This window comes from Leguminivora glycinivorella, chromosome 14 (assembly GCF_023078275.1).
Source record: "Leguminivora glycinivorella isolate SPB_JAAS2020 chromosome 14, LegGlyc_1.1, whole genome shotgun sequence".
NCBI classification, from domain to species: domain Eukaryota; kingdom Metazoa; phylum Arthropoda; class Insecta; order Lepidoptera; family Tortricidae; genus Leguminivora; species Leguminivora glycinivorella.
In genome coordinates this window covers 16,862,777-16,877,505 of record NC_062984.1, presented here as the reverse complement: position 1 = coordinate 16,877,505, position 14,729 = coordinate 16,862,777, and the positions used below count along the sequence as shown (strand labels likewise).

The window sequence follows — 14,729 nt, the reverse complement described above, 5'->3', positions numbered from 1 at the left end:
AAAATATTTGAAATGTAGTGCGTATAATTATTAAATATAAAAAAAATTAAATATATTTTTTGATACAAAATCATACTTCATTGATTTGGAACAATGCGTTTTATCGGACCGACATCCGACACTATCGGAAGCGTTTATCGAGTGTAGGATGTCGGTCCGACACCCGATATCGGATCGGATAATGTGAAAACGGCCTTAAGTCAAAAAATGTAAAAAACAGCTGTTTTTGCATTTCTGGGTTTATGAATGACTAATAATATGTCGAGTAAATGGAATTTCATGACTAGAAAACTATTATTTTGAGAACACTAATGATCCTACGGACAAGAATGTGAAAAATATCGAGCATACGAAGCTTCTTTAAAAAGTTATCACATGGAAGATAAATTTGGACCTTAAAAAATGCTAACATTGGTTTTGTCGACACCGATGGATATAAAGTATCACAAGTTCTGTTAGAAGCTTCACATTGGCGAAAACTAACTCTTTTATTTATCGATATTCAATACATAATTAAAATCACGAAAGATATCAAAAATAAACTATGTTATATTAATTTTATAAGACATTGAATTTTGTCCAGATTTCATTCCGCATACGTTAGGTATAATTCATAACTGATAGCGCATGTAAAAAAAACACTCTTTAAGTATTTAAAATGACCATACACTCTTTTTTAGGGTTCTGTACCAAAAAAGGTACAACAGGAACCCTTATGGTGCGACTCTGTCCGTCTGTCTGTCCGTCTGTCACATTGTTAAATATCTCGAGAACTACTTATGCTATCGATATGAAATTTGGAATAGTTATAAACATTGTGAACCTCTACAAATTGAAAGAATTTTTTTTTTATTTAATTAATATAAATGATAGAAAATGGCCAAAATGAAATGGGGTCAAACTGAAAATTTCAAGAAACTAGGTCAAGTGGGGTATCGTTAGAAAGAGCTCAAACTGTACATATCAAAACTATTTGTTATAATTTTTTTGTTGTGGAAAAAAAATGTTTTTTGAAGGAAAATGTAAAAAAAATACCGTTCCCTTCCCTTATCTCCGAAGTTTACCAACATAAATTTATGAAATTTTCACCAAACATGGCTATTATAATGAATATTACAGGAAAAATAAAATCGTACATGTACCTTGAAAACTTTTTTTTTATTTATAAAAAACCTTTCAGATTTACATTTTCAATTTTAACACCCTTGCGGGCGTTTATTGTACCTGTATTTTTTATCAAAATAACAATGAAATTACCTGCTTTCAAATAGAGGCAAAATGGTTAAAATCGGTTCACGCAATAAACAATTATTCCATAAAAATCATCTTCCATACTAGCTCGTGATGCGCATTAGTTTACTCAATTTGCCGGTAGATGTCGCTGTACGTTGAACGCTCATTTCCTACATCGCGTTTTTCCTGATATAATGAGGTCGGTTCAGGAGCGTCCTTGCGACATGTCGTAAGTCGTAAACTATTGAAGTCGAATAGTCTTGATTTTATTTGGACGTTGTCTAACAATAAAATTGTATATTAAAATATTACTTGTTATGTGGGAAATTGATTCTTGAGGGATTTAGTCAAATCTGTAGAGTTCTATGAATAACATTTTAATGATTCAACTATTGAAAGTTTGTACGGAACCCTCGGTGAGCGAGTCCGACTCGCACTTGACCGGTTTTTTTTATTTTTAGCTTAATCGACCACGATCATTAAGTTAGTTTTAGCTTAGAGAGGTCATCGCAGGTGCAAATCAAATCTAGCCTGGCAAAAAAGAGTAAAAATTAAAAAGTGGCAGCATCGTAGTGTCGTCCCGTTTCCTTGCACATGATTTGAAAGAGACGGCATCGGCACTACGATGTTTCCACTTTTTAAAATTCTACTCTTTTTGCCAGGCTGTATAAAGTGTAGGTAAGTATAAATGTTTTGGAAAACAAAACCATAAAATATCGTAATAATGATGCTATGGCAATTATGTCCGCTAACTAACTTAGGACAACTGAGTTCCATTTAAAATTACCTATGTCGTTCATTTAGTCACAGTATGATCCATAACAATAGTCCCTTAAGGCGTTTTTACATTGCCCGGTCCGATATCGGAGGCTATCCTAAAATCTATGCGACTAATGCAAGATGCTGCATGCACAGTGTCGCAATAGGTAAACAAAAAATATCGACCGTACTTAGTGGACAAATAAACGAGGGATGGGACGCGACCTGCGACGGATGAAATTCGGAATTTGAAGGTTATCTTAACATAATTGTTTGTCGTGGAACTTTCTAAAAATATATAAAACCCACATGATTTCTTTATATCCGATATGATAAACCGGATCGAACAATGAAAACACACTCCTAAGACGACCTCGCTTTACCTATTTTCATCATAAATTCATGGTGTTTCTCGTTCTAGAACTGTTTATGCTCATAATTTCTGAATAGGACATAATAAGTTGACGATGTCACATTTAGATGTTTGTGTGAGGGAGTTCCCTTCCTAGAGTAAATCGCAGCAATTTGTTTTAATGTCCACGTACGATTGTGTATTGTTTACTAAATGAATGCGACGTTTAGGTGTGCTGTGGTTTTGCTTATAGCAAAAAGATGACATAAGTTATATTTTGATTGATCTTCATGTTTATATGTTACTGTTTTCTAAGGAGAGCGGTTAAATTGGTAATTTACCATCTAAGACATTTTAGCGTCGCTATAATATCGGCCGCCTATTGGACTCCCTGAGTCAAAAAGTTACAGAGCCGTATCCGACAAGCCAAGTCGTTGTCATCCGGCTAACTGATAGTCAGTGAGACCATTAGAAACATTGTAATCAATAAATTATAATGAAACCATAAAGCAATAGGATGAAACACGTGGATGAAAAGCAACACATTCGGTACGTTCCTCTTGCTCGAGATTTACGGTACTTATTAAGACAACTATAGCATCATACCGCTCTTTTTGAATGCCAATGATAAGGAAATCGATTTATTACAGATATTTCCGGAAGCTTTGCACTCGCAGAGTGAGCTACAATGCTGGTACGTGCGGCCTCGCCGGTTCCGCGGCGGGAGGAAAAACTGAGAAGAGAGTGTGTCATCTAGGGGAAGTGTGGAACTGATTCATTGATAAAGACAGCTAGTATATTTATTGGTAAGATCGAGATGTCTATAAAGCAGTACAGACAGGCAGGTTAGGGATAAATAATCGGTCATCTCATCTGCTATCGTTGTACCTACTATAGAGGGTGTATTTTGTAAACTGGGTCTATGATGGCAACTACCGTATGCCTCGCGGCTACGCGAATGGTATTTAGAAGAAGACATTTGCTCGATTTAAACACAATATGCTAGTGAAATAATTTTTAAGAAAAAAAAACCGTCGCCTTTCGGGTTCTGGTGAAAGCTACTTGCGAATGTTGGATTATGTAGAAATGTGTAAGTATTTTTTAAAACTGCTTTTAATGCTTTAATTATTAAGATGGCAGCACAAATGAATATACGTATAACGTTAATAAGGTTTGAGGAGTTTCCTCAATTCCTCATGAATCCGATTATATTATAAGAAATCGAAGCTTGACAAACTTTGACTTGAAAACTCAATATGCTTAACAAACATAACTAAATAAATGTCACTGTTCTGAACTTAAATGCATGCTTTTCTTACAAAAATACCAAAGTCACTATGAGTGTGCCGTTCAGATTTGAGGAGTTCGGTTCTGACTATCATCAGCAGTTCCACTGCACCAAATGTCACTGTTCTGGACGTAAGTGCATGCTGTTCTTATAAAAATACCAAAGTCACTATAAGCGTGCCGTTCAGATTTGAGGAGTTCGGTTCTGATCATCATCAGCAGTTCCACTGTACCAAATGTCACTGTTCTAGACGTAAGCGCATGCTGTTCTTATAAAAATGGCAAAGTCACTATAAGCGTGCCGTTCAGATTTGAGGAGTTTGGTTCTGGCCATCATCAGCAGTTCCACTGCACCAAATGTCACTGTTCTGGACGAAAGTGCATGCTGTTCTTATAAAAATACCAAAGTCACTATAAGCGTGCCGTTCAGATTTGAGGAGTTCGGTTCTGACCATCATCAGCAATTCCACTGCACCAAATGTCACTGTTCTGGACGAAAGTGCATGCTGTTCTTATAAAAATACCAAAGTCACTAATAAGCGTGCCGTTCAGATTTGAAGAGTTCCGTTCTGGCCATCATCAGCAGTTCCACTGCACCAAATGTCACTGTTCCGTACCTAAATGCATGCTGTTCCTTTAAAAACACAAAAATCACCATATGTATGCCTTTCAGATTCGAGGAGTTTCCTCGATTTCTCCAGGATCCCATCATCAGAACTGGGTTCTGAGAAAAATGGGACCAATCTGTATGCATATACATTCAATCAAAAAAAAATTTTCAAAATCGGTCCAGTAACGACGGAGATATCGAGGAACAAACATTAAAAAAAAAAATTAAAAAAAACATACAGACGACTTGATAACCATCCTTCTTGAGAGATATGAGGCGACGGTTAAAAAGTAGTGCGTGGAGTCCCCCCCCCCCGACTGTCCCATATTTGCGTTTAGTTACTTTATTGTTTTAAAATATTTTACATTGCTAATTGTTCAAATAATTCAAACAAAAAATAACATAAACTCATGAAACACGGATAAGTTCAAGAGTTTCACTTTAAAATTTATTCCTGGCATCAATCTAGCATTTTTTTTTCCAAAATTCTAGTTGGCTTGGCAACACTGAACGTTAAACGTTTAACGCTCTCAGTTGGAAGTGTCAACACTGAGCGTTAATCGTTTAACGCTGTCAGTTAGAAGTCGCATAAGAAGTTTCGCTTTAAACTGGTGGTTGTAATGACACTTTCAATCTCAGTATTCCACACACTTTGGTATTGGTAATAAACTGTCAGATTTAGTGCAGACCAAACCTTCTACTTATCCTCAAACTAAGAATTACGACTAAAAGTAAATGTTTTCCGAAATGTAGAGGAAGGTTGATTTTTTTATTACACTATTCGCACGTATCGTATTTATAAGTTTTGGCACATTTTAGAGAATTTTGTATTTGTATTTTTTTTTGTACCTTGATGTAAAGGTTTATAATTGAATTCGTATATAATATATTAATAAAGTGATTACTACTACTACTATTAATTTGCCATACCTAAAGGAATAAAAATGCCTATACACTTTAGGTACAAACGGGTCCTAATAGTAGCACCTGTTCAATGTTGAGAAATTAATAACAATCAAATGTAGGTATGTGGAGTGGATGTATTTATATTACACAACCTTGAAATTGTGCTACAATGTTTTTAATTTGCCTAATAAATAATATACTCGGCATTTGCCATGCTTTTGTAATTTACAATTGGAGGAAGACATAAGGTTTTTATTTTTTCAGGTATTTTACTTATTCTTATGGCAACTCAAAAGAAGAAACCACATACCTAAAATGTAGATATTCAGCTTCACTGATAGATTGAGAACCAAACGGTCAGCGCCAGATCTAGACTTTTTCGAGGGGAGCAAAAAATAAAAATAAATCGTATTTGTTGGACTTACAAAGTTTAAACTTGGCGCCCCCACTGAACCCCTAGATTCAGGCCTGCAAGGGGTGGAACACTTACTGCGGTATACCTGGACATAAATGTGTGCCTTTTACCCTACTTACGAGTAAACAATTCTTCTTTTAATTTCAAATATGAAAATTAAAATACACTTGTAATAAAAATAAACTAAGTAGAAACGAGGAAAATACGTCTCTCCCTTTTCGTCCGTTGCTTAAAATATGGATACGGCTTACGTCGACGTATTACTAATATTGTCGCAAAGAAATACCCGATGCTTGGTAATGCGCATTACATAAATAATGCTTGAGATGAGGATGATAGCACATAGTTTCTCAATCTTGATTTCCCCTCTGTACAGTTTTGTCAGCGATGACCCCACGAGTTTTCCTATTCAGCAAGCCAGGCCTACTGATTCTGTGTGCGTGCACATTAATAATATATGTTGATGATACATTGGACCATCAATGTTTTATGTTCATCCAATATAAAAAATATAAAACAAAGTCGCTTCCCGCTGTACGTTAGTCCCTATGTTCGCTTAGGTCTTTAAAAATACGCAACGGATTATAATGCGGTTTTTTTAATACATGGAATGATTCAAGAGGAAGCTAGATTTATATGTATAATAGCCGAAGCCGGTGCGGGTCGTTAGTGCATAATAAAATTGCATTACCGCCCGATAAAGATCAGGCGGAATATATGTATTGCAAGTCCTTAGTCCAACCTCTCCATGTTGTTTTTCCTAGATTAGAATCACAAGTATCACAACATCAACGTATAGGTACTTGAAATGGAAAATTACTAAAGTAGGAGAAAGGACCCCTAAGTGGGTACTCGAAATGCCATTAGGCGTAGTTCATAGAAAAATTTTCAGGTGACTAAACAATACGAGTAAAACTGTAATATCGTAAACAAATGAACAATTACTATATTGGAAAATAACCATGCAGGAACTCTGAAAGAATATCTAAATTTTCTCTTAATAAATAAAATAAAATCTTCACGTCCCATCAGGTGTGACTAGGGTCAATCGCCGATCAGTCCATAATAAAATAAAAAAAATGATAAATATTGTGTGATGAAAATGTGAAAAATATTTGAACTTGGACGAATTCGCAGACGGATGAATAAGGAAAAAGAGGAAAAAAAATCTAGAATAACATTTAGGTGTCAGCACAGTTCGTGCACCATCAAACAGGGGTACCTAAAGTAGAGTAAGTAGATACAGCACGTTACGGTAAGGAAAGAGCAACACCCAGGGACGTATTATATTCTTTGCTGGTGTCCCTCTCGCACGTGTGGCCAGTGTTAATGAGGTTACCACAGTAGTAATATTTTTATCTGTATATTACCTGACTTTATAACTTCTTATATTATTTTAGTATTCTAATCAAACAAGGATTTCGATGTATTTTATAAAGAATTGCCAAATAATTATAATGTCATTATTTTAAAAAATACCTTCAATTGGGTATTAGTAGATTTTGAAAATTGACTGGTATCCCCAATTTATGACAGTGATGACGTCACTGAATAATGTTGACATTGTCAGTAAATGCGAGAGGGACACCAGCCCAAACAATGCCCTCTCATGTCGACACACTTTTTGACCTAACTACTCAAATCTCTGGCTTAACTATAATTTTGTGGCAACTGGCAACACCAGGCAGCGTAGCCGAATGGCATTTCCGCGACGCGACGCCAAACGCCGCAGAAATGCAGTCTGGCTCTGTCGCGCCAATACGCAAGAGCGATAGAGATAGCTACGAAAGAGATATTATCGTGAGCGTTTGTGCATTCGGCTACGCACACTGTGCGGTAAACTAACATTACTAAGAAAATAGATTTGAAAAGATTAACAATAGGTACGCAACACATTCTATTCTATCTTCATTTCCAAGGGCCGTCAGTGGCATTTCCTTAACGCTGCAACTAATCTCGGGATAATTACCTGAGTAATGAGCATTGCCAATTGTTTATTTCTTTCACCGTTTTTAAACTCTCGGGTCTCCGTTCTTTCATTCCCGGTAATTTATAAGGCGTGCGACGACCCTGTCATTTCCCTATGTATTTAGATCCAACACGTAGGTAGCGGCTGTTAGGAAAGATTTGATATCTTGAAGAACTAGTCCCTTTTAAGGCCAAGAGGTGGGTCCTGAATTTGGCAGGTTTTGTTTGAGAAATTGAAAGCCAATCAACTTTGAAAACTACTGTCCGGAAGAACAGTTGTACCCTCTTATCATTTACTCCCGGAAAAGTATGGTATAAATATCACCTATATTTCTAATGGATTAAGAGGCCAAATATACTCTGCCGCATGCCGAAATAACAATCGTTCACGATCCGTGGCAAACGAAACGCAACTGGCTCAGGCGCATCAATACGGAAGAGCGAGATAGAGAGATTTCGATTAGCTAGGCCGGCTCGTTCTCTCAGACAAGTTCTGTAACCGACGTGACTATGACTTGACACTCTTGAAGTCTTGACACACCCACCAAGTGACTTATTAGTCACAATATTAAACTATTGTTCTTCCTTCTAATTGTTTATAATAATTTATAAATGATATCATCCAATTCCAATACAATAACAGGTTTAATATTTTTAGTCATAAGGTGCTTAATAACACAAATCTTGTATGTTGCGGTTAGAGATTAATAAACTCATTAGATATTATATTAACTCATCAACAACAAGTTTCAAGAATGATCAAAGTATAATGTACATAATATGTAGGTATTAAGAAGATCATAAAGGCAATTTGATAAGTACCAGGAAGTCAATATATTTAATATTATGAGAACAGGTAAAAATAATAGTTTCAATCGTAAGTATGCCATTGAAAATGAATGTTCTCTTCTACAAATTTTACGTGTTGTCTTCACAAACATAAAGTGCCTGACTCACCTATAATTGAAATATAATACTAATTTTCCATTAAGTCGGATTAAGTAAAGTGACATAAGGGACCATCCACACTCATGAGACGCATGTCTTGCGGCGCGCAACGGACGTCTCCGCCACGCCGCCCGAATGTAATTCAAAAACGTCTCCTCAAGTCCTCAGTACATTTTGTATAGGAAGGACGTAAGACGCGCCTCCGGGCATTGTGGCGCGCGAAGGGTTTTTCTGGAGAGGTAAGATGAAAAATGTTACCTTACCGCATTTTACCTTAGGTACCTATTTAGTTTTTTAATTTTTTCCCATTCACTCAATAGACTTCAACAGTTCTCCGCCGGTTTTAATTCTACGTTTTACATATATTAAACTATAACCATAGGTACATATAAGTATACAATATATACCTGTCCAGTTATCCTAGAGTGACGTGTAAGGGGCTCGTCTACGTGACCTGTCGTGCGCCTCACCACACCTAAAGTACCTAAACCACACAATGTGTCAAACACACCTACCGCACCGACGTCACAAGACATCCCCGCAGTTTTCCCCTGCACTTCATGCCAATATTTGCAGAGTACTTAGTAAACAAATTGTAACAACTGTTTATTACACATACGCGCAGGGATCAAATCGATATTGCAATGTAACGCATACCTAAACCTATCATATAGAGGTAATAATATTATGCGTTTATAAGTATGGTTTACACTTGTTGTCTACTCAAATCACCCAAACACCACGAGTATGACGAGTAGGGCCGATTTTTGAGTCTCACGCGTTTGAATTCAGAAAATTTTCATTGAAAATAATAACCAAGTCACCGTTTTCAACCGCGGTATTTTAGTGACAAGATCCCGTATGCGAGATTCAAAAATCGGGCTCCTATGCTAATGTTTTCAAATATGGTAAGTTGGTAACCACTAACTTTATAGGGTTATGAATCTTATGATATAACTTAGTGCGAAAATTGTGCAATATTAGTGTAAGTCTATTTTAATTAGGCTACACTAATCTAAATATATAAAAGAAGAAACTGACTGACTGATTGACATCTCAACTCACAGCCGAAACCTCACGGCGTTCGAATTCAGAAAATTGTCACTGAAAATAATAGGCAATTCACCGTTTTCAACCGGTATTTTAGTGAAAGTGAGATTCAAAAATCGGCCCCCTGGTCCTAGAGATTCCAAATTTGGCATGTCGGTTCCTTATAAGGTGTAGAGGAGCACTAAGAAAGGATTTTTCAAAATTCATCTCCTAAGGGGGTGAAATGTGGGTCCAAAGTTTGTATGGGAAAACAAGATTAGATAGAAAAAGCTAGTACTTATATGTTTTCGATTTAAGGTTACTAAGTTCTCGAGCTCGCATATTTTTTACAGGTATGCAATACAATTAAACTCATAATAAACGAGCAGGTAAATCTACCTCGACAATTTAAGAAATATCTTACCTATACGAGTAGGTATGTCAGATATACAAAAAGCAGGAAAACTTTAAGCACCTACCTAACACATTTTATAACATAAATGTCTATGTAACGTTCACATGTTTTCCAGCAGTTGCAGTGTGAAATGTAATTTAAATAATTAATACATACGTTAGAAATAATTATATTTTTATGAGTTTCGAAAACTGGTGGGGTAAGATCCAGAATCCATAAGATTCAGGTGTTTTTATCTATGTTTTAATATGTACCTACCATGTACAAACTCTGATATCGAAATATATATGTATGTTTATTTTTATTACGTAAATGTAGGTAATTTTATCTTGAATATATATAGTTTAATACTCATCTATACATAGTTTAGTTAGGTTACAGTTTCCTTTTCCTTCTTTTTATTAAGACACTGCACTTACTTAATCTTTCTGGTTTAGCCCATTGGTTGACTGGTAGAGAATGCCTCGAGGCATTAAGTCAGCCATTTGTACCTTATTTTGTTTGTGCAATAAAGATTAAATAAATAAATAAGTATCGATGAAGCTAGGTTTAGGACAACTTTGATAGTATTTTTACACTTGACTGAACAGTCCTATTATCTGCGTCATACAATAGTAGGTAAAAAGACAATCTAATACTTTAAAAGCTTATTTGAAACATACATTTAAATATTTAAATGTTACTACACTTTTCACCACATACTTACAGACTCAAAAACGAATGGCTCCCATTTTAGATTACAAAACTACGGGAAAATAGTACAATGGACAAGAAACCAAATAAAGCATACAACAAATTTACTTAAAACGACAATTTATTCTACTATATTTAGTTATTAATGCAGTAGCGATTGTATTATTATATAAGTAGATATTATCCAGTTTCAACTTAAGAAAATTAGATGGAGTTATATAGAATGATAGCAAACGTCTACAAACTTTAATAATTAAAAACATAGGTATAAGGGTCATAATTATTTCCGTTGTTTTGATTCTGATCACTGTCTCTCTTTTATTTTTCTCATTTATCAAATGGATAAAAATCGAGTTGTTAGTTTTAGCAGTAGGTAAATTATAATGGGTAAAATTAAAAACAAAATATCACCCTGTACAAGAAGGTCTATTCCGTAACTTTTATTGGGGACAAAACAAGATAACGAAAATAATTTTGCCCCAATTTTGAATGTTACCTATTACAAACTTGCCTATGAATATCAGGAATAAGTTTCGTTTGAAGACGGTTGGTTGTCGTACCCAAGGCGCCTGAAGTCCTTGGAAACCATGGACGTTCGCACCTCAACTGTCCCGTACGACTCTGTTCTCAATACTGAAACAAATTAGATTTGGAGACGATTTACGCATTGTTGTTTAGAAGCGGGTTTGGTGACTGTAGTGACCGATTCGAATCTAAAGATTAAACGCGTTGTCTTCTCCCCTCCACAACACGCTTTCGACATCCACCATGATCTTCAGCTAAGGTTTCCCAGGCTTGGTGATCGATTTGAAATGCTGACATGTCTCGCTAACAAAGTTTTAGAAGCGTAGAGTAATTAATGTATAATTTTTAAGAAAAAAAAACCGTCGCCTTTCGGGTTCTGGTGAAAGTTACTTGCGAATGTTGGATTATGTAGAAATGTGTAGGTATTTTTCAAAACTGCTTTTAATGCTTTAATAATTAGATGGCAACATAAATGAATATACGTATAACTTTAAGGTTTGAGGAGTTTCCTCAATTCCTCATGAATCCGATATTATATTATAAGAAATCGAAGCTTGACAAACTTTGACTTGAAAACTCAATATGCTTAACAAACATAACTAAATAAATAAATGTCACTGTTCTGAACTTAAATGCATGCTTTTCTTGCAAAAATACCAAAGTCACTTATGAGTGTGCCGTTCAGATTTGAGGAGTACGGTTCTGACTATCATCAGCAGTTCCACTGCACCAAATGTCACTGTTCTGGACGCAAGTGCATGCTGTTCTTATAAAAATACCAAAGTCACTATAAGCGTGCCGTTCAGATTTGAGGAGTTCGGTTCTGACCATCAGCAGTTCCACTGTACCAAATGTCACTGTTCTAGACGTAAGCGCATGCTGTTCTTATAAAAATGGCAAAGTCACTATAAGCGTGCCGTTCAGATTTGAGGAGTTCGGTTCTGACCATCATCAGCAATTCCGCTGCACCAAATGTCACTGTTCTGGATGAAAGTGCATGCTGTTCTTATAAAAATACCAAAGTCACTATAAGCGTGCCGTTCAGATTTGAAGAGTTCTATTCTGGCCATCATCAGCAGTTCCACTGCACCAAATGTCACTGTTCCGTACCTAAATGCATGCTGTTCCTTTATAAAACACAAAAATCACTATATGTATGCCTTTCAGATTCGAGGAGTTCCCTCGATTTCTCCAGGATCCCATCATCAGAACTGGGTTCTGAGAAAAATGGGACCAATCTGTATGCATATACATTCAATTAAAAAAAATATTTCAAAATCGGTCCAGTAACGACGGAGATATCGAGGAACAAACTTTAAAAAAAATAAAAAAAATAAAAAAAAAAACATACAGACGACTTGATAACCGTCCTTCTTGAGATATGAGGCGACGGTTAAAAATGCAAACGGCCACTATTTACGGTTGAGATTAACATTTAAGTAGGTACTATATAAAATATTGAAAAAAAAAACTTTCTAACACATTTGATAAAAAACCGGCCAAGAGCGTGTCGGGCCACGCTCAGTGTAGGGTTCCGTAGTTTCCCGAATTTTTTTCGAAAACTGTTCAACCTTCAAGTTCAAAATAATTTTCCTAGAAAATCTTTATTAAGTTCTACTTTTGTGATTTTTTTCATATTTTTTAAACTTAGGGTTCAAAAGTTAGAGGGGGGGACACATTTTTTTTAACTTTAGGAGCGATTATTTCCGAAAATATGAACATTTTCAAAAAAGTATTTTAAAAAACCCCTATTCATTTTTAAATGCCTATCCAACAACATATCACACGTTAGGGTTGAAATGAAAAAAAGATCACTCCCCACTTTACGTATAGGGGGGGTACCCTAAAAAAACATTTATTACCATTTTTATTCTACCACTTTGTCGTCGTGATTGATATACATATTGATACCAAATTTGAGCTTTCTAGTGCTAACGGTTACTTAGATTATCCACGGACGGACGGACGGACGGACGGACAGACAGACAGACAGACAGACATGGCGAAACTATAAGGGTTCCTAGTTGACGTACTATTTAAAAAAAACAATGGTATTGACACGTCCATGTTGCCACTTATTAATTTCTACTCTTTTTTGCCAAACTCGCAATTTCCTATCTCATTATTTTTGTTTACACTGAGGTTTTTATACGAATAGGAAGCAGTGATTACACAATTTGTTTATTTTCTTAATCAGTTAAAAACACTCGTGCTTTGAAAATATTTTTAGAAAAGGCACGGACTATCTTTGGAAGACATATAGGTAACCAAGATGTCAATAGTTGGTATAGACGGTCAAAGAACTCTTAGCAATTAAGGGGTTGAAAAGAAACGAAATGGTGATACTGCTACGACAGGTTGCTCGCCTATCACCCACAACACAATTGAATAATCCATATCCCATATCCCACAGTCGATTTTTACGATACCCACAGGAGGAAAGGGGGTGGTAAAATTTTTAACGCCTCACCATACAGAACTAAGCGTGATATACTTACAGTAATTTTCTTTTCCAGATGCCAGCATCCTCGGCTCTGCGAGTTCAGGATGCCTGCCAGCTAGCCAGGCGAGCCACTCTCCCAGCATCGTCGCGGCAAGCGGGCGCAGCAGTGGCGCCACGACCGCCCGCGCGCCTGCCGTGGCCGGTAGAGGAACTAACGCGTAGCCGCGTAGCGTGTCCCCGCCTATCGTGTTTTGTGCTCGGACTGTGATCACCAATTGGGGCCCTGTTTGAGTTCGTGGGATGTAAAATTACTGAACAGAATATAATATAATAGTATTACTGTTGCAATAAAAAAATATGGTTGATATCATTAAACTTTTAATACACAAAGTTTAATATGTAGTTATACGCGATTAAGTCCCGATTTTAAAAATAATGATGTGTAATAATCGTGAAAGTTTAAATCAGTATTTTTATTGTAGTCATAGTAAGGACCTGGAGGTACTTAAATATAGAATCATTAATGATTTCTGAGTCACATGAATATAACTCAAGTAATTTCATTTTATATGGTACCGACTAGTACCGACTGAGAACAGAGGATCAAATAGTTTTGCATTTCAACTTACATCCAGACACATTTGTGCTGCTGAAAACCATTTCCAAGGGCATGTTAAATACTACTCTCTCAGGGTCAGCTCCAGAACGAGCCATCTGACTGTTCCCTGATGTTAAGCCCGACACAGGGCTCCAATCGGGGCCCCATACAGCCTCATATTGAATATACAACAACTCGTCAAATACACCAGCCGGAAACACCACATTTTCAATTTGACCCGTGAATGACACGAGAAACTTGGTGATTTCGATCTCTTTCATTTGTTAATTCACTAAATTATTTTATCTCACATTCACAATTTCCGCGTAAACCGGATTTGTGTTGACAGGAAAATGAAACCAAAACAAACGTCGCTATAGCAACGAATGTTGCCAGAAATCAAATGCGACGTCGGAAAACCGTAAAATGTATTCAATATACTAAAAAATATCTGTATTTTTTATTAATTACTGCTATAAAAATAAACAAGGTCGTCAGAAAGAGTAAAGTTAATTTAATTTATGAAAGTTAAATTTATTTTGTAAAGT

At 36.1% G+C, this 14,729-nt stretch overlaps 1 protein-coding gene across 1 annotated transcript; it reads right to left on the bottom strand.

Annotated features, from left to right (window-relative positions):
- Positions 1-10,809: 10,809 nt before the first annotated feature.
- Positions 10,810-14,595, bottom strand: LOC125233601 (B9 domain-containing protein 1). Its single transcript, XM_048139662.1, has 3 exons — positions 14,213-14,595; positions 13,639-13,866; positions 10,810-11,248 (listed from the first exon to the last, which is right to left on the bottom strand). The coding sequence occupies exons 1-3, from the start codon at positions 14,460-14,462 to the stop codon at positions 11,136-11,138; spliced, it is 591 nt and encodes a 196-aa protein (XP_047995619.1). The 5' UTR covers positions 14,463-14,595; the 3' UTR covers positions 10,810-11,135.
- Between the last annotated feature and the right edge of the window lie 134 nt (positions 14,596-14,729).

Bases quoted from the DNA above. Each gene is read 5' to 3' on its own strand.
- LOC125233601 (XM_048139662.1), bottom strand. From the start codon at position 14,462: ATGAAAGAGATCGAAATCACCAAGTTTCTCGTGTCATTCACGGGTCAA. The intron at 13,867-14,212 runs GTAAGTTGAAAT...GAACTCAAACAG, and splicing joins CAGCACAAATGTGTCTGGAT to GGCCCCAATTGGTGATCACA. The intron at 11,249-13,638 runs GTAAGTATATCA...AATTTGTTTCAG, and splicing joins ATCTGGAAAAGAAAATTACT to TATTGAGAACAGAGTCGTAC.